The sequence below is a fragment of the Coenobita brevimanus genome, chromosome 62 (assembly GCF_032717465.1).
Source record: "Coenobita brevimanus isolate Jiangsu-jjx chromosome 62, ASM3271746v2, whole genome shotgun sequence".
NCBI lineage: Eukaryota > Metazoa > Arthropoda > Malacostraca > Decapoda > Coenobitidae > Coenobita > Coenobita brevimanus.
In genome coordinates, this window is record NC_137015.1 from 39048622 (window position 1) to 39072981 (window position 24360).

At 42.0% G+C, this 24360-nt stretch overlaps 2 protein-coding genes across 2 annotated transcripts in view; both read right to left on the reverse strand.

Moving 5' to 3' along the window:
- Positions 1-3271, reverse strand: part of LOC145404137 (putative ATP-dependent RNA helicase DHX35) — a 48616-nt gene extending 45345 nt beyond the window's left edge. The window contains exons 1-2 of the mRNA XM_080275764.1: positions 3215-3271; positions 1642-1771 (exon numbers count right to left, since the gene is read on the reverse strand). Coding sequence (XP_080131890.1) covers positions 1642-1672 — 31 coding nt within the window. The 5' untranslated portion in view covers positions 1673-1771; positions 3215-3271. The remainder of the gene's footprint in view (positions 1-1641; positions 1772-3214) is intronic.
- A 4239-nt stretch (positions 3272-7510) lies between these two features.
- The window catches only part of psidin (phagocyte signaling impaired), a 59861-nt gene continuing 43011 nt past the window's right edge, over positions 7511-24360 (reverse strand). The window contains exons 13-17 of the mRNA XM_080275675.1: positions 22826-22978; positions 15875-15995; positions 14755-14869; positions 8705-9174; positions 7511-8084 (exon numbers count right to left, since the gene is read on the reverse strand). Coding sequence (XP_080131801.1) covers positions 7803-8084; positions 8705-9174; positions 14755-14869; positions 15875-15995; positions 22826-22978 — 1141 coding nt within the window. The 3' untranslated portion in view covers positions 7511-7802. The remainder of the gene's footprint in view (positions 8085-8704; positions 9175-14754; positions 14870-15874; positions 15996-22825; positions 22979-24360) is intronic.

Consider the following 24360-nt stretch of genomic DNA (forward strand, 5'->3'; position numbering starts at 1 on the left):
TGATAGAAAGCACTAGGAGAAATACACTGAGGTGGTTTGGCCAAGTGGAGAGGATGGAGAGTGAGAGACCAACGAGGAAAGTGTATGTGAGTTAAGTGGAGGGGGAGAGAGGGAGGGAGAGGCTGAGGATAAGATGGAGGGATGCAGTGGAGAGGTATATGAGAGAGGGTCTGTGTAAGCTGGTTGGAGGGCAGTGAAATGGCGGGGGACAGGGCAACATGGAGGCGATTTGTTTGTGGCCACCTCTTACAGGGTATCTGGCAAGACAGATGGATTAGAGTATATCCAGCCATCATCCTAACACTATTTCCCATGTTCATAGATAATGTATGGTATAAGGCTCTCTGACATTTCCAGAGACATACATTAGAAACGATATGAAGCCCTTGGTACAACCTCTCTCTGACCCCCTTCTTGTGTTTGTAGGTGTTATATAAGAGGAAAATTTTCAACTAAAGGTACCAGTCCTGCCATACCCAGTATATGGTGCACAATATCATATGACACAAGTGGAAATCAGTTCTGCTAAACAAAATAATCTGGTGTTAGTCTGACTGAAATACCCTGTACCTACATACATCCACAATCAACAAAGGGTTTAAACCCTGCCAGGCTGCTTCTTTGTGAGGTGCTGCACCTCTCCTGAGTCATTGTTTTATAACCAATGTAAACTGTACTGCATTATGAGGTTTGCAGCTTGGCCCATGCAGACCTTCAATGTGCCACATATGAGGGTCTGCAGCTTGGAAATGGTTAAAGGACTACCCACAAAACCATTACTTGAAGCTCCCACTGAGCTCAGAGGCTTCAACCATCAGCATGTGTAGGCAGAGGAAAAGACTAAATAATACTACAGACTAGTCACTATCAAGATGTTGTCATAAATGAACTGTGGCGTATGGATATGCATAACTTCCCCCCGTTATACTCAGTTTGCATCCCACTGTACCAGGGACCTATGAATTCGACCATAAATTGTTGACTGTATTGTAATGGTTCCCTTTTGGCAGTTCTTTTGAGCAAAGAATTAAAGTCTGCTCTGAGGATCATACCTCCTTCATTATGAGAGGCCTTCCCCGAGTTGATAAAACTGTCTGCCAGTAATGCGACTGATATAATACCATATATATGCCATCACAATGAAGAGTTTAAGAGAGATAATGTACCCTACTTCAAATAATTCACTACATGAGATATCATTTTATTTGAGTAAAATAGTGTGATACCGGTACTACTGCAATACAACTGACAAAAAAGATATCACAGTAACAAATGGATTGTCTTTTTTTTTTTTTTTTCTTTAGCTCCTCCCTGTCTGACAGCTTACTACAAGGTAAAAAAAAAAAAAAAAAAAAAAAAAAAGGCTATCTAACAATTCTTTCCATGGTATACCCAGGGAGGTGGTGAGAGTAAGGGCTCAAGGAAGATACATTCAGATGGAGGGACTGTATGGAGCAAGACATGTGAGAATTGGGTATGCAGGAGGGTATTGCAGAGAGATGACGGTGGAGGGGATGCAAAACAGCAGTGAAGAGGGTTTAGTTATCTCTTAATGTATTCATTGTAACATGGAGAAATGGTGATTTCTTACACTGCACAAGTGAGCCAAATATAGGACTGTACAGTAAATACAATACCTACCTGGCTTCAAAAACTTGATTTTGGAGGACATTGTGTAGAGGGTGGTCACTGGACAGCAGGACTCACCAACTGCTGGTCAACTTCATCATTACATTACACAGCCAGAAGATTCCCAGCAGTGTCTAGTTATCTGTTTGTCAAAAATTACATTCTATCATTTCATTGCAGGTAACAGATAACCAAGTTGTACATCCTATAGGGTACTAAAAATTTCCTTGCTGTTAGTGAGGACTTGACAGGAATGGCTAACTGGCTACGGTAAACATCAGTACATACAGAAATGTGTTATGTCCTAGCAATCATCACCCCTTCCAACATAGGCCTAACTCTTCCTCTACCTAACACAAGAAGCTGATGTGCAAACATGCACACCTTGGTCACCTAATGGTATCTCTATGCTGCTTGATCTCTGGTAGCCTCCCTAATGATATTTTTACACCCACTAAATATTCCACTTTCTTTGTGAATGAATGCAATATAGTATTTACAAGCTTATTTCTAAATAAATTTATAAGTTTACAAAATCACAGCCCAAAAACAAAAGGAAGCTACATCTTTTGACTTTCCAATGCACCAAAAGAATAACTGGTCCGGTATCTGTATTTAGGCTCGTTCTGTAATGAAGAGTATTAACCGTACTTTCAACGCGGGGGAAATATCTTACCTGGGCCGAAACCAGAAGGGAGAGAAGGGGTGCGAAGGCCAGGTGTCCTGAGAGGATTAAGGATGTATGCCAGTATATCACCAGCTCTCTCCTTTGTCTGCACCTAAGACAACTGGTCAACTTATGGGTGAAACTGCAAGTGAGCTCCCATGCATAATTCAAATCTGAACTGTATTTTCCTCAGTAAACTATAATATAATTATCACTGTGATGGTTTTTAAAAAATGTGGAAGTGCATAACACTGAAGATACCAACTATAAAACAACCACTTTTACATACAAAGCACGACAAGCGGCAACCCGCCGTATTGGACTTTTAGGATGATTCGGCTCTAAAGTCAATCCATCACTAATCGTTTGTTCCCACTAACCTACCCTAATATGATCAAACCTAATCTAACACAACTTAATCTAACCAGATTCAATCAGATCTGAGTCAATTTATCCTAACTTAACTAACCAGAACAATTTGAAGATGATTAACTTTCTAATCCGAACTGACCCACCGCACTCTGTACGACGTCACAGCCGACATCGACAAACCTAACTCTATACTCCTGAGGAACCCATACAATTATGGGTGTCATGAGTGAATTATGCAATCTTTACTAACATAATTTATATTTCCATGGGATCTAGGTGTGAAAGATAATCCCTGTCATAAAATTTTCATTTGTTAATGGGAATCCTGCAGTATGTTCACGTCATAATCGGAGACACGTGTGGTGTTTCATAGCCTAGAGAATTCCCCTAAGGAAGGAAGAGATCCCTGTCTATTGTGCTAAGTTCGTTCTGCCTGATCCCAACTGTCTGAATGTTGAAGTCTGAAGAGTTACGGTAGGGTCTGCTCTCAGTCGTTGTCCGAGACAGCCGATGGAAGAATCGTGGGCAGTATAGAAAGAAACTTACTACTGTCTCATCCTCCTCGATGCACCAATGATATCAGGGTGTTACTGACAATCCGATCCTGTAGAGACGCAATCGGACTTCACAATCCAGTGTATTCCTCCAGCCTAGCGTCCCGCAAGTCCCATTCGAGCAAGGTAAATAAACACACGCGGACGAAAAGAAGCACGACGATAAATCTCCATTCAGGAAAATATTTACTGAAATAACTCTTTCAAACAAATACCTAGTGAATTGCCATGATAAACTCTGTCAAGTAATAACTCGTATCAATAGCATGGATCGGATTCGTAGATTTTTACCGGTTATGTGACGTTGGAGGGACGCCTTCACGCAGTGGCACTAATGTAGCGAGGTGAAACAGCCCAGTTAATACAAACGTTCCTGGACTTCCTCCCTATCCCACGATAGGAGAATGGTTGACTGCTGAAATGCAACTTACGCCAGCAGTCCATTGGGCTCACGTTTCAGATAACCCTAGGACCACAACCTGTAGCCTATTATGGTTTGTCGTGCATGACTGCTAAAAACAGAATGTAATGTAGTTAAGCACTGAAGTTCGTATATGTCAAAGCAACCTATGATGCATGTTTAATTCACGCCCTAATCCCGCAAAGGGTGGCCGCAGACAAAACGCCTCCAAGTCGCTCTACCCACCATTTGACTGTCCTCCCCCCAACTCACATACCTCTCAACTCCATTCCTCAACCTCATCCTCGGTCTACCCCTCCCTCCACATCACCTACATACACTCTCTTTGTCAATCTTTCATTCTCCATTCTCTCCACATGTCCATACCACCTCAGTGTATTTCTCTTACTTTTCTCAACTGCATCCACATCCACCCCACAATGTTCTTTCACTTCTTCATTCATCAACCTGTCCCTCCATGTCACTCCACATGCTCCTCTCAGGTAACTTATTTCCACTGCTCTCACTCTTGATTTAAAATTCCCCTCTACCAAGATCCACCCCTCGCTTCCATATGTCAGATAGGAATCACAATACTATCATGCAGTGACTTCTTAACTTCTATACTCACCTCCCCATTTCTTGTCACTGCTTTCAGTGAACCAACAACCAACCTTCCCTGCTGTACCCTTTCAAGCACTTCATCCCCCAAACTTTCATCCTTACTTATCACACTACCGAAGTACTTCAGTGCACTCACATTCTCCATATCCTCAGCACTCTGTACTTGATGGCAAAAAGCTAGAGAGGTAGGGAGGTCTTCTGATGGCTAACTAGGAATCCCATGAGTGATGACCTACAGTACACCACACTGAAAGGAACTGAGTTTCAACATCATTATCCATCCCTTCCTCCAAAAAATAAAAGACCGTCTTTCATCAAGTTCATGAATACCATTCGATGCAAGCGGCTTGAGTCTGAAGTGCATTAGAAGAAATTGGAAAGTGTCATGACCTGCATGAATGTCTGAATATTTCTGGTTGAGGGTGAACCAGCATATACCGTTTGGCTGACAGTGGGTCCATCAAGGTGACTCACAACACTTTAATGAGATGCAGGTAAACCTGATCTACCTTGATCATTTGGAAGTGGATATTCTGAATAAAGATGAGGTCCACCACTAGGCAGTACATGGCACTGTTTCTTCTGAGAAATTAACAGCATCAATGGAATACACTAGCTGGAGGAGGTCTTAACACTCCAACAGATAGCATATCCAGTCATATGTGATGACAACATAAGAGACTTGCACTATGAAGGAAGAGCCATGACAGGCTGTGGTATGAGCCAGATCCACAAGACATGATACTGTTATTCTCTTGGCCCATCACCCAGCCAGTCAGTCTGTGTCCCATATCAAAAGCTGACCAAGTACCTTCACAGTTCCACTTGTTCTCTTGGTTATTATGACACTGGCAGTCTTGCTGGCTGGAGAAGGAATCCTCAGACTTCTGTGATGGCTGACTGGATTGTGTCATTCTGAAAGATTCCAAGAGTTCGAAGCTGCTTGAGTAGAGGGCAATGCTTTGGGGGGGGGAAAAAAAAAAAAAAAAAAAATCCTTGAGGATGCAGACTTAGGGAGTGGTAATGCTTCAGAGTGGTCACAAGTGGGAAAGAAGGAAACCCGGTTAAGAGAGCAGACAGTATGAGAGCATGGATGGTACAGTGAAATAAAATACAGAATACATTTGTTCACTGGGATAGACATATTTCCAAACCTCCTGTGGGAGCTAGTACCTTAAAATAATGTTCATTCATTCACATCATTTATAAAGGCTCCAACATGCTCGCATGCATCAGTCTTGGTCACTTAATAGTGGTTCTCCATGCTGCTTGATCTCTAGCAGCCTCCCTATTCAGCTCCTTAGCCCTGAGGTCACACTCTATGATCTCATTCCAGGTCTGTTTTTTAGTTTGCACCTCGCAGCCCTATCCCAACATTTATACTTCTCACCTTCTGCATCCAATTGTCATCCTCCATTCCATCAACGTGTCCAAACCATCTCAATTTACCTCCTTTTCATCCCGACACTAATACATTTAAGTTTCATTCTTCCTCTCAGCATGGATAGCCACCATTAGGTGACCAAGGCTGATACATGCAAGCATGTTGGAGCCTTTATAAACAATATGATAAGATACTCTAAAATCATCTATCACCCTTGTGGTAGAATGAACACACACACACACACACACAAAAGTCATCACACTGGAGAGTTTATGAACAATTTTCTGATTCCTCTCATACAACAGGTCTCCCAAATGCTGAATAAGATTGTCTGATGGTAGCAAAAATAATTTAATATGTTGACGGAATGGAGGATTGACTATCGGATATGTTTATGTGAAGCTACAGAACATGGTGCATGTTTTTGGCGTATCAGATAGAGCCAGGATTCTCGGGGTTTGAATTGTGAGTGAATGGAAGTGTGGCACAAAATTTGGGCTGTCTTGATGTTGCTACTCCTCACCCTGCCCAAGGGTGGGAAAGGAGGTCCAGATGATGATGATGATGAATCATTATACTGTACTGAAAGGGTTAATACATATAAATATCCACTACAGGTATACAGTACTGTTCCACTTTTGTCATCACCATCATCATCATCTACACCTTGTTTCTTGCCTAAGGACTGGGTAAGGTAGGATCCAGAAATCAAGAAAAAACGTCAGTGAAGGACCACCCAAATGAATGGAGCACTTTCACTCTCCATTCAAGCCTCTGGAATCCTGACTCCATCTCACAAGCCTACATGTCCACATTTGTGCATTTCATACCATTTATTAGCTCAGTCAGAGTATCAACGATCACTTCATCAGGAAAGATGAGGGATGCCAAACCCTGATCATACACTCATTTGACCAAATTCTTCCAACCAGCTCACTCCACAATCAGTTCCCTAGCTTCATCACCAACTCACTCCACATTCAGTTCGCTAGCTTCATCACCAACTCACTCCATGATCAGTTCCCTTGCTTCATCACCCTCCATACCTTGGTTTCTCACACATATATCTGCATATCCATCCACCCTCTTCTTGGTTTTCCATGCCCCCTCCCACCTTCAAACCCACTCAGATGTATCCTAATAATCACTCTATTCACACCCATTCTCTCCATATGACATACCATCTAAGCACACTCTCTTCAGTTCTGATGTCCACAGATTCCCTCTCTCCACATCTTTCACAAATCACATTATTCCTTATCCTATCCTTTCTCTGCACTCCACCCACATTCTTCAGCTCCACTTCCATTGCTCTTATTCTTGACTTCATTTTCATGCAACACCATAATTTCTCATCTGATCCTTTACCTAAGCACTAAAACTGCTTCGCCCAAACCTCTCACAGCTGGCACAGTCAGACCTCTCTTTCTCATCAAGGCCTTCATATTACCAGCCACTTTCCTTACTAGCAACACCCTGCTTTCCACTTCCTTTGCACATTTACTTCATTTTCTATATTGCATCTTATGCCATATGGCAATTCACATGACATGGTCCGCTGTCAAATGTGTCCTATTGATGTTCACCTTAGGTATGTGACAAAAATGACAGTTTCAAGGCCCTTTGTCACCATTCCACATTACCTTCCTACATCATAGGCATTCTACCCCATATCTAACTAAAAAAGGAATAGCAGGGTTCAGGAATAGAAAAATACGAAAGTAAAATTATTACTAGTGCCTTATGAAACAGAACATACACAACAGTACATCCATTCACTCATCACTCAAGCCATCAATACAGCTTTCATAAAAAGGGATAAAGAAATCCTCTCTCATGTACAGCAAAATCCAATGAAGGTTAAAAACACTGTATTCCTTTACAAACTGTATTAGAGATGAAACTCAACAAGCAAATGGTTACATGACTTCTGCAGTTGCAAACTTTTCTGTAAAGTAACAATGACATTCTTTACAAACAACATGTTTTACAAATAAACTAGATTCAGTCCGGTGACCAATATTACCATAGTTTGAACAGTCCAGGCTGGCACAGCTTTAAGACACTGGTATTGACTGAACTGGGGGGAACAATCCTGCATTATAAACAAAGTCTGGGAAATATAATTTACCTTAAAAACCTTACTGGTATGAGTACTGTGATTGCTGAACACTAGAGCTTTAGGGACGAGACGTACTTTAATTTATTTGCTATAGAGGACGTGAGGCGTTCTAAACTCTTGAGGTAGCTGAGCTCGACTTTACTGCCCACAGTTACTGCATCCTCTGGTTTGGTCAGCAGGGTGGTCAGGTTGAGGGAAGAGTAGTTGTCTGAGGCATGATGGTCCTGTGTGGCTTTCACTGCTTTCTGTTGCTCTCCTACGGCCTTCTCCAGATGCTGCAGCTGGCCTGTCAGTGCTGTCACGTAACTGCTGAACTGTGTCATCACTTCTGGCTGAGTGCATAACACAATATTTAGAGTAAATTGCATAGCAAGAGAGTGTGTGGGAAGTTAATACTATACCTATAAGTGTGGTACATATAGCTCACTAATGTCACAAGTAAAATTCCTGAGTTCTAAAAGCAAGATTTCTGAAGCCTAAACCACTTCCAGTATCACAGCACCCTGTCTTTTACAGTGGTCCTGGGGTCATAAAAGCTCTTCTTAAGCCATAATAGAATTTCCCAATGTCCTTTACTGTCAGCATCATTCCAACACAATTACAAAATTTATAAGCTATACTGGACAGGGAGATCCAAAACAAGAACCCCAGATTTCTGTAGAGACATGAATTAGGTAAAAAATGATATACCTCACACAGTCAAGTACCTCTATTACTACACCAGGCCTAATTCGCACTTACACCATGTCTGTCAGTTTCTTCCCTAACATATTATATCAAAGATCATCTATATGGAGAAACACAATGAACCTCTCTCAGCTTAGGAATTGGCAAGTGAGGAGTAAAAAAAAGTGAAATATTAGGTGAACTTTGTCCCTGACTAAACAGTCTCCCTTCCACTAGTTAAAAAAAAAAAAAAGTTACTGCCATTCAAAAGTTGCCAACCACTTACCACAACTGCTGGCTCTTTCCTTTTCTTGTTCTTTTTGGTGATGGCAGTTCTAAGTGGACGGAGGATGGCATGGCAGCAACCTAGCAGTGCCACGGCCACACCCAGCGTCTGAGCCAGGTGGTGCAAAGAGGCCAAACAATGGTGGGGCAAGGCTGGGTGGGGTGTGGCTGAGTTGGGAAGGGATGGTGACTTAGGAACATCAGGTTGAGTCAAGGCCAACTTTGACAGGTCTGAGGCAAGTGTGTTAGGAACGTCAGGGGGGCCGGGACTGGAGGAGTTAGGAACATGAGGGGTAGGATGTGTGTTGTTTGTGTTGTCCCCTCCCACCAACTGCCTCCCCAGCTCCTCTGCTGCAGCCACCAAAGATGCAGTGGTTAACTGCTCTGCCACCACCACCCCCGCCTCTACCACAGTCTCCATCTCCTCCCTCGCAGTCTTCACCACCTCCCCACTCCGCCCATCCACATCACCTGCTGGTTGGGTTAATAAATACAGGTCTTTCCCTACTTAAGAATGGATTACGTTCTCAGAAACTGCTTGTGAGTCGCTTTTTGCCCAAGTTGAAAACTGCATTTAATACACCTAACCAACCGAACATCATAGCCTAGCCAAGCCTACCAAGCCTTTTAAAGGTGCTTAGAACACCTACATTGCCTATAGTTTGGCAAAATCGTTAACACAAAGCCCATTTTATAATAAAGTGCTGAATATCTCATGTAATTCCATGCAATTTGTTGAATATCTGACTGAAAGTACACCCTCTCAAAAAATTTTCGGCACCCCTTGCTCTGATACCCTTCGCAACGATCGCTGTTACAGACAACGAGAATGTGTGATGTAGTTGGTACCCATGTACCTCTCTCCCTATCCCACTGGATTTCATCATTAGCAGATGAATTAACACACACCAGCAACATAGCACCAGGGATACCAACCACGCACCGTAATTCAGGAGTTGATTCAGAATGCCTCACGTGGGTTGGCATAATGTATCGTGCCGTATGGGTGCCAAAAATTTTTTTATAGCCTGTACATATTCGTAAGGATTCCGTGGGCTTGAATGATGAGTGAATGGATGTGTGGCCCATTGAATTGGATATCTTAGGCTGTCTGGACGTTGCTACTCCTCACCCTGCCCTATGGAGGGAAAGGAGGTCCAGATGATGATGATGTTGATGACAAATTCGTAACAGCAAAAATTTATAAGTCAAACATTCATAAGCAGGGGACAAACTGTAATAGAAGACCTATACTATCCCTTGTCAAATGTAGTCCAGAATATTTTGGGATAAGTGACAGGCTTATATGCTGGGTACCATACAGTCAAACTTTCTTCATTGCTGGTTTCATTATTGCAGTTTTTCTTGATCGTTGTCTCATGAAAAAATGTTGTCTCATGAAAAAATGCATGATAGTACTTTCAATATTGCACGTAAAATCAAGCTGACTGCGGCTAAGCTACTGGAAAAACTGAAGAAAATCAAAGGGAGCAGCAGAAATAGTGTGGTCCTCCTTGCAGTGAAAGCACTAATAAAAGTAATAATAGTTAAAAGATATAATAATAAAACTTATAATAATAATAATGATAATAAAACAATAACAATAATAATAATAATAATAATAATAATATAGTAATAATAAAAAACAATAATAATAATACTGTAATAATAATCCATCCATCCATCCATTGCCAGACGCCATGTATCCCAAACGGGGTGGTCAAGGGCTTAGAGTTATTTGTTTTACAGGGAGGGGCACTAATCCTCCACCAACCCCACTTGACTAATAAATAAATAAAATTACCTCCACCATATATAAACACCATTATTCGGTACATTTAGCACCACAAAAAACATCTAAAATGCTCTAATGCCCATGTTTTTAGCATTATAAAAATGTCTTACTGCACAAATTCCCACAATTAGTTATTAATACACCATTTTGACAAGATGGGAAAGTGAAAATATACAACACGATATGGGTGGCCTGTGCTGCAGGTGACTGTGTAGCTATGTATTGGTTACTATAATGATGGCATGCCTTGCAGTGACTGGCTTCCACACATAAACGACCCTAAAACATGATAAAGCTTTATGAACTCCATACTCATTTATATAGTGCCTCAGTAGATACCAGTGATGAAAATAAGCTTTTATTTGACTGTGGTAGTAATTCAGAATAAGCTAAAGTCATGGTATAATATTTAAGGGTAAACTTTACTAAAAGCTACTGTACAGAAACGTTATCTGATGTGTAATATTCACAAGAACAGAAGGTGATGGTTGGAGATGGTTAATTATGAGATTCTCATAGTTAAAGACAAAATACATTGATAAGAATGCTGGCTTAAAGCTAGTTATGAGAAACATAAGAGAAATGGGTCGTCTGGTTCACGATCAAGAGTAGCAGAATTGGCATAAAACTGCTGATCCAGTAGTTTCCGTCTTTTCAGGGATTACTATTTGGGTACTTGAGCAAAAATGTAAGTGTAAACTTGAAGGTCCTGAACCAGTCACAAGTATTCCCCTTTAATGCTTTATTTGGCTATTGCAGGCTTTCATTATTGCCATGGTTTAGCAGACCAATTAAGAGCAATCAAGGTCTGACTGTACGGTACATCCCCCTAGTACGAGCCTATATGGGCGGCAGAGGATGTCGCGTACTAGGAATTCGCGTACTGTGAATACATAAACTTATGGGAAAAATTACATATGGGCGGCACCCCCCTTCATGGCCAACCCTTGAGACGCTTTTCAGACCTAAGTATTGTACTATACAGGGAAACTATCAAAGATATATTACCTAAGATAAAGTAAACCAACAAGATTATGGTTTTAGTGGGTAAATCAACAAGGATATGGCTTAACTAAACCAACAAGAATATGGTTGCTCACCTTTACCCGTTATCGCTTCTTGGGGGGCAATGTCGCGTACTCGAGGTACGCCTGGATTTGGGCCACTTTTCGCTGCCCGTCTCACTTACAAGGAGTTCAACTCACGTACTAATAAAAAATACACTAAATTAAAAAAAAAAAAAAAAAAAGGTCCTTGCGTACAAAGGGGATCGCGTACTCAGAACTTGCGTACTGTGGGGATGTACTGTATATGAAAATGTTCTCTTAATTATATCATCTACCGTATATTATACAGGACTCCCTAACTTTAAAGTCTATGATGTGCACAAGCAAAAAATGCTATATTACATGTGAAAATAATTTGTGTTCCATTTTTGCTAATGTCAGATGATTTTATTCAGTTTACATGACCCCCCCAACCTTATAGTGAAGGGTTTTATTCAAGCTACAATTATCTATCTTCTCCAATTTGAAAGTCATTCAGAAATTAAATAAAATCATCCGGAAATAACACGAATACAACAATATAATCTAGTGATGGGGTTTGACATCATATGGTCAGGGAGTTGAGATCATGTCATGCAATTAAGACCTGTGCAGTCAGAGGCCATTTTAACCTCCCAATATGGAATGGTCCGGCCAATAAAAGACCTTCCCTGAACAAAAATCTTTACAACAATTTTACCAGTCATAAGTCAGTCTAATATAGAAGTCCTTTCTAACCACATGTCTTCATCAATCAAAAACCCATGCTAATCAAGAGTCTTCCAATTACAAACATCCCTGGCCAAGAAAAATGACCTTTTGTTTATCAGTCAAAAGTCACATGTCATATATCCTTATCAATCAGAAGTATATCAATTAAGCTTTCAGCAATGAAAACAGAAGAGCTTATGCTGACTCCTATTTAGTCACTACCAAAATTTCCTATCTATATATCTATTGCCAGACGCCTTAATCCCGTAAGAGGTGGCCACAAACAATTCACCTCCATGTCCCCTGCCATTTCACTGCCCTGTTCCCAGCTCACAACTCCCTCTCTAATATACCTCTCCACTCCATCCTCCCATCTCATGTTTGGCCTCTCCCTCCTTCTCCCCCCATCCACGTCACTCACATACACTCTCCTCGTTAGTCTCTCGTTCTCCATCCCCTCCTCATGGCCAAACCACCTCAACATGCTTCTCCTAACGCTTCCTATCACATCCATATCCACACCACAACGCTCCTGCACTTCCTCATTTGTCAGTCTGTCTCTGCATGTGACTCCACATGCTCCTCTCAAGTAACTTATTTCCACTGCTCTCACTCTTGACTTGTGTCCTTCCGACAAGGTCCAAGCCTTACTTCCATACGTCAGAGTTGGTATCACAATACTGTCATGCAATAACTTTTTCACTTCGACATTCACTTTTCTGTTTCTTATCATTGCTTTCAATGATCCAGCAACCTTTCTTCCTTGTTGTACCCTTTTCAAGCACTTCACCTTCTAAACTTCTATCCTTACTCATCACACTAACCAAGTGCTTAAATGCACTCACATTTTCCATTTCCTCCTAGTCCAATCTCATTGTCCATTCAGTGACTTAATTTCTCTCGAAGACCACAACTTTACTGGATGAATGTGGAAGAGGTGAAGATAAAGTAGGGAGATAAGACAAATGGCCTGGAACACTAAACAATTTTCTTCATGTGTCTGTGCTTACCTGGAACACTAAATAATTTTCTTCAAGCGTCTGTGCTTACCACTTTAGGTTTCCTTTTCTGCTGAGTTGAAGAAATATGGTTTCACTGTTTTTCCACTATTTTACACAGCTATCAGAAAGGCTTACCCCATCGTGTGCCACAACCATGAATATACAGTAAGCTATGTGTGTGCACAAATTGTCACTGCCGTAAGTATATGGTCTGCAATTGTAAAATTCGTCAAAATTCAAAAATTCAAATTTCGCAGGAGATTTTTAGTAGGCATAGTTCCGCACCTCTGTATGGCTGATACTCATCCACGTCTCCCCCAGATTGCGCAGGTAGCCATCTCCTCAGTCTTACTTTGACTATGAGTGAGTGAGCATCATATCACACTGAGGTCTTTCCCAATGTGAAATTGACGGTCTCTTACTCAAGTCGTAATCTGCCCCCACACATCATTATGCTCGGGGACAGTTCCCACATTATCTATGTACCTTCCAAGAGTGCCCCTGGGTCATTTGGGACAGTTACTCACAAAGAAAATGCCAATCTCCTACCTCAGCTCACTGGGTGCCATGGGCAGGTTCCATGAGGGTCCCAAGTTGGCCGGTACACGGAGGGTTAGAGATCACTAAATCATTTTTTATGTACTTTCTGATTCTGAACAAAATAACACTATGTAATTTCCCATATACTGCTGCAGGAAGAACAAATGAGAGTGTTCATCAAAGACTGACCAGCTCCACCTTCTTAACAACTCCTAATTGGCTAAGGGTAGGATGTGTTGGCTTGTGGGCTGGCAGCAGAAGCCTTCTTTGTGTGCAACAGACTGTAGATTATATTTCAGATGGATCATTGGCTTCTTAAGTCTAAGGAGGTGGAGTAAGTTATTATCTAAGCGTGAGAAGCTAACGAGTGACACAGTTTTACACGGTTTTTCACCAGACACATTTGATACGCATTTCCCACTAGACACAGTGATGACCAGACATATTTGTGCTGGCACATTTGTTCACTTTGATTACATAACACACAGACCGAGCACCATTTCTCCTATTTGGTTCACCTCTTCAAATAATACTGGTGTGGATTATATTATCAATGAGTTCTTGTTCCTCAAGCTGTGTGTACGTAGCTTCCACTGATTGTAATTTGGCTAGGTTAGAGAAATAACTCATTTTTATATTTGTATCATGGACCTATATGGATCCCTTTTTGTAAACAAATCCTGATTTCTGTATGTTACAGTGTAAAGTAAGCTAGTTTTCTTGTGAACTTTACCCTACCCTTTTGGTGACTGATAAAAGGTTAAGAGTGCACTGTAATACATACTCATAAAAGTTGCAGTAGATAATGCTAATCTCCTTTTTACCAAACACAAGTCACTGACAATCATGAGTCTTTATCAATCAAAAGTCCTATGCATTTAGAACAGCTTGTGCAAGTTTCCCTTTTATCAATCAGAAGTTCTTGTTAATGAGATTCAATGCTGGTGGTGAGACTGACCTTGAGAGTACTGGTAGACATGCTGGAGGACCTCAGAGTGCCGCACCACCACTGGCACCAGCTTGCATGATGCATACAAGTGGATTCGGGATGGGTCCGGCCCTTGCAGTGGCAACTGTAATAAAGAGAGAGACAGTGCTATGTAGGTTACAGTCATACAAGTGACAGGAGAGCACAAATTACAGCAGTACACGAGTTACAGCAGGGCATATTACAGTGTAGTGGTTCTTGACCTAGGAGTGACTGCTGCAATATGTTGGGTGGTAGTTGTAGAAGGGTTACAGTGTGGCACAAGTTACAGATACATGTAAAAGCATTACAAGGTACTCTAACCTTAGTAAAAAGGGTCAGACTTTGTAGTGACACATGTAATATATGATAACTACAATAGTACATAAGAATTACAGATGCACAGGCGTTACAGCAAGAAGGATCTAGACTGGAATGGCGGCTGCAACATAGCGGAAGGCAGTGATGGATGAGAGCTATAGGTTGGTACAAGCTAAGCAGTAGAAGAGTTACAGTATGACAAGTGAAAACGGGAAGGATGTGGGTCATGTAACAGCAATCGGAATATACAAGGTTGCAGAAGTATATGTGAGTTACAGTGGTACATGTTAAGAGTAATACAAGCAAGCTGAAGTGGTGTAAGTTAGAGTAGCACACACACAAAAAAAGAATGCAGGCTACAGTGGCTTTTAAAATTCGTGGTGCCATCCCACTGGAAATCCATCCATCCATCATTCAATCCTTTGTTGCCCCATCAAGAGTGTAAAGGTACAGAACTAGGCTAGTCTGCAGAGACACTTAATGCGAGTGACCATTGCTCGCCCCTGGGGAACAATGTGAGACACAAACCCTAACCACTCACTTTTACACCAGTATGGGCTCTTAACTCACTAAACCACAAGGCATTTATCTGTTGGCTATGTGGCTGCTGCACAATTCATTAATTGGTATCCTGGATGGCAGGAAACTACAGTACATGTATTTGGTTTCTCACTCAGTACTGAGCCACCTGAAGGTAATACAGTACTACAGTAACTGAGAGGCTGGTGGGTTCCCCAACTGAACACATCTATTGGAAATTATATTAGTCATTAAGAGTTTGAAATTGTACCTGAGGTGTGTTGGAAGCTCTGTACTGGGCACATTGGTCATACTCCTCCTGTAGTCTGGAAGTGAGGTTGGCAAGCAAGGTGGCATCACTCGGACTGCTGGCTTCACCATTCACACATTTACTGCTGACAAAAGACAAAGTTTACACATGCACCTACTGAGAAAGACAAGTTCATTCACATTTTCATTGCAAGCAAAGATAATGTTCTTTACATAATCTTTGCAAAAAGTCAATGTGCACTCACTCATAATGGTGACAAATAGGCAATGTTTACTTATATTTATTGCCAATAAAAAGACAAAATTAATTTGTACATTTACAGCTGACAAAAACACAATGATCACTGACAGATTTACTGCTGACAAAACACAATGTTCATTCAAAAAAACACTAATGTGCATTTAACACCCTATTCAGAATAGTTGGGAAACACTAACTTATGCAATCTTGACGTACCTGTCATTTCATACACTATAACATCCTAAAGCATAAATCTGACTTTATATATATATATTGATCTGTTGACGGTATATATTTAAATGTTTCATCGACAGAAATACAGTAACACCATACAGTGCTCTGCCATTCATCAAGAATGGCCATGACAGAAATGCCCCCAAGCAATGTTATCCTAATACAAATTCTAAGCAAACTCATCAATTTACCTATACTGCCTGGCACTACTTGTACAATCCCTTGTTTTTCCAAGGTAACCATGAAATGAAAGGCCACTAAACAGCTATGTCCTGATGCAACAGCAGACCACTACTAGTCCTAAACTATAGTTTAGTCTACCTATTGCCTAACAACATATCCTGCTTCCCATTTATATCACTGCAAGTACTATGCAGTATTTTGCCAATACTCTCAATCTCTCTTTATTAACCCCTAAGCACCAGGTGACAGTTATATCTGATGCCAAACTGGTGGATCAGGACTGCCGGGTGACAGTTATAACCACAAGTGTTTTCGCGCCACACTTTGACGTGGCCGCCACTTGATCTCATCACCAAAGGGTGGGGATAGCCTCCTGGCACCTGAGGCAAGCATACCTCAGTCGTCTCTGTGACTCTGCCTGGTGTAGGACGATGTTTTCTTACGTCTCTCATCCAATTCTGTTCGCGCCTTATGTGGACGCTTGCCTCATCCACCCCTGCAAGCCTCTTTCCAAGGATACTAGGAGAGAGCTAAGTGATAGTACCATAGGGCATGCCTTGGATGCAACTGTGTCTAGTTCATCTAGTAATGGAGAAGTTATCATGTTGAGAACAAAGTGAAAGTTGGTACTATGCACACACGCATGAATACAGCCTGCCTCGTGGCCAAAAATTATGTATATCCTTCATGTCCCTGATCATCAACACGATCAGCTACAGAACTGGGAATGGTTTTATTCGCAAAAAGAAGAGGTGGTGGGTAACATGGTTTTTAATTTGTTTCCCTAACTGCTAATACTTTCCGAGATATTATGGTCTGAAAACAAGGAACTTTGGGAAAATTGCCCGTACTGAGAGAGCAACAGCAGTAGATATATCTATCTATCTATCTATAGCCCGACGCCCTAAACCCGCAAAAGGTGGCCGCAGACAAAACGCCTCCAAGTCACTCTGTCACCCACCATTTGACTCCCCTCCCCCCAGCTCACCCCCCCCTCCCTCATATACCTCTCAACTCCATCCCTCCACCTCATCCTCGGTCTACCCCTCCCTCTCCCTCCCTCCACCTCACCTACATACACCCTCTTAGTCAGTCTTTCATTCTCCATCCTCTCCACATGTCCAAACCACCTCAGTGTATTTCTCCTAATCTTTTCAACCACATCCACATCTACCCCACAACGTTCCTTCACTTCTTCATTCGTCAACCTGTCCCTCCACGTCACTCCACAAGCTCCTCTCAAGTAACTCATTTCCACTGCTCTCACTCTTGACTTGTTCCCTTCTTGCAAGGTCCACGCCTCGCTTCCATATGTCAGGGTAGGAATCACAATACCATCATGCAGTGACTTCTTAACTTCCATACTCACCTCCCTATTTCTCATCACTGCTTTCAGTGTACCAACAACCTTCCTTCCCTGCTGTACCCTTTCATTTACTTCATCCCCCAAAGTTCCATCCTTACTCATCACACTACCCAAGTACTTGAATGCACTCACATTCTCCATATCCTCACCATCCAACCTCACTGCACACTCAGTGACTTCATTCCTCTCAAACACCATAACTTTACTTTTGTTTACATTAACTTTCAGCTTCCTCCTCCTACACACTGTCCCAAATTCATTCACCAAACCTTGCAACTCCCATTCATCTTCACTCAACAATACTGTATCATCAGCAAACAGCAACACCGGAAGCTTCCAAATCTCACCTTCATTCATTAGGGCCACCCCCACATCCACTGCCCTACCTTGAACCTCCTTTACAACCCCATCCATATATATATATTAAACAGCCATGGAGACATTACACACCCCTGTTTACCAGGAGTAGACTGTAGCACCAGTCGAGCAGGGCAGTACTCCCGAGGTGGATGGAAAGCTGATGACAGGGAGTGCTGGAGCTCCCGTTTCATCAGCCCTCAGGACTAGTTCCTGACCATCCCCCTTTGCTGAACTTTTTCAGTGTCTCAGTTACACAGAGAGTAGGCCAGCATGCTCTCCAGTACAAATTTCTCTAACTATCTTCACCAAACTACATTCACAGTACACACTACACTTCCTATTCAAAATTTACCCAAAATGGCGTCGTTATATCAAGCCTCGGAGTCCCCAGGGGGGGGGACCATAAATGCCCCCACCATCTGTCCCTCTCCCAATGACGACTCAAGGTGCCTGGAACCACTGTCTGACCCTCTTCTTCTTCATTTCTGCAACATTCGCGGCCTTTCCTCTAACTTTCGCTCTGTTGAGCACCACCTCTCCTCCTCTAAACCTCACCTTCTTTTTCTAACGGAGACTCAGCTGTCTGAGGCAACTGACAGCAAACCCTTTTCTGTATCCTCCTACTTTCTCTATACTCATTTCAAAGCCAAAGGTGGCTGTTGTGTATATATACGCAACGACTTATCTTGCTCTCGTGTTCCTGAACTTGATTCTTCTGAATTCTCCACACTCTGGCTTCGGCTTTCCTGTCATTCTCTGACTAAATATATCTGTGCTGTTTACTTATCCCCTAATTCTACTGACTATCAAAAATTCTTCGACTATCTTACTTCTACGATGGAACACATTCTATCCATTTCTCCTTTCTCTGAAATCTCCATTCTTGGAGATTTCAATGTTCACCACCACCTTTGGCTCTCCTCTCCTTTCACGGATCCACCTGGTGAACAAGCCTACATCTTTTCTATCCTTAATGACCTAGAGCAGCTTGTACAGCACCCTACCCGTATCCCTGACCGCCTTGGAGAGAGCTCCAACATACTTGACCTCTTCCTCACAACTAATCCTTCTGCTTACTCTGTTAATCTTTTCTCTCCGTTGGGCTCCTCCGATCACAACCTTATTACCTTAACCTGTCCTATCACTCCGGTGCAGGCCTGTGGACCCTCCAGGAAACGTCGTCTGTGGCATTTTGGAGCCGCAGACTGGGAGGCCCTCAGGCAGTACTTCTTTGATTTTCCTGGAATGATTATTGCTTCCATGGCCGTGAGCCATCTGAGTGTGCCTTGCGCATTACGGAGGTTATTCTCTCGGGCATGGAAGCATACATTCCTTTCTCATATCCTTTGACTAACGCAAGAAAGCCTTGGTTTAATCACGCTTGTTCTAATGCTGTCCGCAACAAGGAGAGGGCCTACAAAAGGTACCGGAGCCAACCCACCCCTGAATCACATCATCTTTACGTTTCTGCCCGGAATCGTGCTAAGTCTGTTCTTCGCTCTACTAAAAATAATTTCATCCATACTAAATGCTCTCAACTCTCCAACTCGAATTCTTCCCGCTCCTTCTGGCATCTTGCCAAAAATCTTTCTAACAACTTTACCTCATCATCCTTCCCTCCTCTTTTCTACTCTGATGGTTCTGTAGCTATTTCTTCTACTGATAAAGCAGATCTCTTCGCACAGACTTTCTCCTCCAATTCTACCTTAGACGATTCCAGTGCTGTTCCTCCATCACTTCCCCCCTCTGACTTCCTCATGGCTGACATTAAAATTTCTTCAGTTGATGTATTTTCTGCCATCACTGGCCTCAGGACTAACAAGGCATATGGGCCTGATGGGGTCCCTCCTGTTGTTCTCAAGAACTGTGCTTCTGTGCTTACACCCTGCCTAGGCAAACTCTTTCGTCTTTGTCTGTCAACTTGTACCTTTCCTTCTTGCTGGAAGTTTGCTCTCATTCAGCCAGTCCCAAAGAAGGGTGACCACTCCCAACCCTCCAACTATCGTCCAATTGCTTTAACGTCCTGTATTTCAAAAGTTTTCGAGTCAATTCTTAATAGAAAAATTTTAAGGCATCTTTCCTATCACAACCTTCTTTCCGATCGTCAGTATGGGTTCCGTCAGGGACGCTCCACTGGCGATCTTCTCCACCTACCTTTCAGACTCCTGGTCATCCTCCTTTCGGGACTTTGGCGAAAGCTTTGCCATTGCACTTGACATCTCAAAGGCTTTCGATCGAGTCTGGCATAAATCTTTAATTTCCAAACTGCCCTCCTACGGTTTCTATCCTTCTATCTGTGCCTTCATCGCTAGCTTCCTTTCTGGTCGTTCTATAGCCGCTGTTGTAGACGGCCATCGTTCTTTCTCCTAGATCTATCAACAGTGGTGTTCCTCAGGGCTCTGTCCTATCACCAACTCTCTTCCTTTTATTCATCAATGATCTTCTAAGCTGTACATCTAACCATATCCACTCATACGCTGATGACTCCACCCTTCACCTTTCCATTCGGTTCCCGCAACGCCCATCTCAACAGTTACTTCAACAAACAAGGGATGAGGCTATGGCACACCTAATGTCTGACTTGGCTCGTATCTCTGACTGGGGTAAAAATAATATGGTTGTTTTTAATGCATCTAAGACTCAGTTCTTACACCTATCAACCCGACAAAATCTTCCACAGGTATACCCACTAATGTTTAATAATATTCAGCTTAATCCTGCATCATCCTTGAACATGCTTGGGGTTTCATTTACTCGGGACTTATCTTGGAAAGATCATATTACATCTCTTGTAAAATCTGCTTCCAAGAGATTGGGTGTGCTAAGCCGACTCCGCTCTTTCTTTACCCCTGCGCAATTGTTGACTCTATACAGGGGTTTTATCCGCCCCCTGTGTGGAGTACAACTCTCTGTGTGGGGTGGCTCCCCACATACAGCTCTTCTCAATAGGGTGGAGTCAAAGGCTTTTTCGTCTCATTAACTCTCCTCCTCTTACTGACTCCCTTCAACCTCTGTCTCTTCGCCGCACTGTTGCATCTTTATCTCTTTTCTATCGCTACTTTAATGGTCACTGCTCCTCTGAACTGTCTGCTTGCATTCCTCCACCTCTACGACGGGCGCGTAGCACCCGTCTGGCAGCAAACTCTCATCCTTTTTCTGTCCAACTCTCTAATGCAAGAGTTAACCGTTACTCCCAGTCTTTCATTTATGCAACAGGTCAGCTCTGGAACTGTCTCCCTCTGTCTGTATTTCCTGCTGCCTATGATCTCCAGTCTTTCAAACGCAGTGTGTCCAGGCATCTCAAAATGATCGGATCTTGAATTTGGCTCTATATTGTATTTTGTTTTTCTCTTGGAGGGAACTGTTACTGCGGGCTCATGGCCTTTGGTTCCTTCTTCCTCGCATAAAAAAAAAAAAAAAAAAAGTCCCACCTTGAGATCAAAGAACTCACTCAGCTCACCATCCACTCGCACCGTAGCCCTAGCTCCCTCATACATACTCTTCACAGCACTCAACAATTTCCCCTCCACTCCATATATTCTTAATACCTTCCACATACCTTGCCTATCTATTCTGTCATAAGCTTTCTCCAAGTCCATGAAGGCAGCATACACTTTCCTTCCCTTCTCTAGATACTTCTCCACTAAACATCTTAGAACAAATATCTGGTCTACACACCCTTTTCCCTTTCTAAATCCCCCTTGTTCTTCTCCAACTAGCTCTTCTGTCATATGCCTAACCCTATCAATGAGTATTCTACCATATATTTTACCAGTCACACTAAGAAGGCAAATACCCCTATGGTTACCACATACTTCTCTCTCCCCTTTTCCTTTGTACAGAGGAACAATTATACCTGATTTCCAGTCCTCTGGAACCCTTCCCTCTTCCCAAGCCAATCTACACAACTTCCATATCCACTCCACAACAATCTCACCCCCATACCTAAGCATTTCACCACACACTCCATCAATTCCTGGGGCCTTTCCCAGCTTATTCTTCTTCATCGCTTCCACTACATATATACTGTACATATGTGTATATATATATATATATATATATATATATATATCAAAAAAAAAAAAAAAAAAAAAAAAAAAATCTGGCCATCGTTAGGCGGGGTATGGTGGTATTTCTACCCCCACTGTCCAACTGGGGTATCACTTATTGGGGTATTGCATATCAGGGTTTGCCTGTATTTGGAATGGCGAGTACACACTTGCTTTTCATTCTAATTTTATTGTGTACATATTTCTTTAACTGTGTAGTTCATTTTGTGCTATAATGTACAGTATATGCTGTACATATTTATGTATGTTCCAACACCTACTTATGGTGTATCATGGCATTTTAGGAAAGAGAAAGAGCTTTTAAGATTTATATGTAGTGAATAATATAATGACTGCAGATGGGTCCTTATGCAATTATCAGGAAACTGAGGAGTAAAATTAGGTCTGCAAGTACAGTAGTAAATTTACATCCATGAGGAGTAGAGTATATGTGGAACTTCTGGGAACCTAACCCCGCTAATTTTGAGGGTATACTGCACTATGATAAAATACACAAACCTATTTTCCTTGTTGGCAGTTGCTTGCTCCTTGCTGACTTTAGGGTGGCCCAGCCTGCATGCAGCCGCCACCAGCCTCAGCATGAGGTTGCGCAGCTTCAGCATTGCAATCTCACCCGCAATGTTACTCTCTACCTCACTGTCTTGCAACCGTCTGAAAGAGCAGGTCAAGAAATATAATATGGCTACTGACATTATATGGTATGGAAAAATAAAATAAAATAATCTGTTCATAAAACTGTCATGGTAAGTACGGTTTTCCAACTGTCTGGTAAAATAAAATATAAAAATAGTCTTAATCATTGCCATCAACAATGTAACGCAGATTCCTTGAAGCATGTATTATACAGAGGGAGATCTACAGTCCAAGTCTCTCATCTCTGAGGACAAAATCTGAGGAGAAAGTATGCCCAAGGTATATTCTTCTCATTCTCCTATGTCGTCAGAGGTATGGGACTGCCTGAAACACAAATGCTGGGCAGAGGGATTGCCACATCTTATATTACCTTTTAAAATAAAGTACAGTATATGCAAACAGCCTGAATGATGAGCAAATGGATGTATGGTCACTTAACTGGACATTCTGTTAATAGTCTTCCAAGGAGCTTGTGATTCAATACTAAGCCTTTTTTTTTTTTTTTTTTTTTTTTAAATACAATAACCCCCCCCAAACTTGCTACTGACATGGGATTATATTCATGTTAGTAGAGATGTCTGGTACTATAAATTGACAGGAAACCACTCCAATAACCCCCTTCCTACAACAGGCCTCCCCTTGGGCAATAAATTTACTGTCAGCAGCAAAAATGATAAGAAAAAGAAGTAATCACCATCCATCCATCCATCATCCAATCCTACGCCACTCCTTGAAGAGCATGGGAGGCCGGAGCTTGGCAAGTTTGTCCTGACATTTAAGATAAGAGTGACCAGCCGCACTCATCCCTGAGTGACATTACGTGAGCAATAAACCCCAACCATCCCTTGGATATAACCTACGCAGGCTCAGTCCGACTGGAGCGCCTTAATTACCCACTAAACCACCAGGCACCATAATTTGGTTTTATGGCTACCACCCAGCATAGTAAATGATTTCTTGGTGTAAAGGAAACCATTTGGCTTGTCACTCAGTGTAGATTCATCCACAGGCAGATGAAAGAGGAAAGAGTGAAGGAAAGAAAGACAGAAGAGGGAATGTAAAGTCACCCGTAGGCAGAAGGAAGAGGAAACAATAATGGAATGAAAGACAGATGAGGAAGGAAGGAAGAGAGGAAAAGGCAGACACCCAAAGCAGCACTACATCAAGTGAGTGGATGCTGTGTGCCCCCACCTACCACCTGAAACAATCACACTAAAGGGATTAAGTGATGAATTCCTTTAGGTATGTAGTCGAGAGAATCTTGGAAATAAGCCACTTGGCTTATACAGCAAGTCCTTGTTATAAGATGCTTTTTTTTTTCTTATGTTCCCTGCTACTGTTGCTATTAAAAATACAATGAATAAAAAAATATTAATACTAATATTAATGTTCCACTGCTA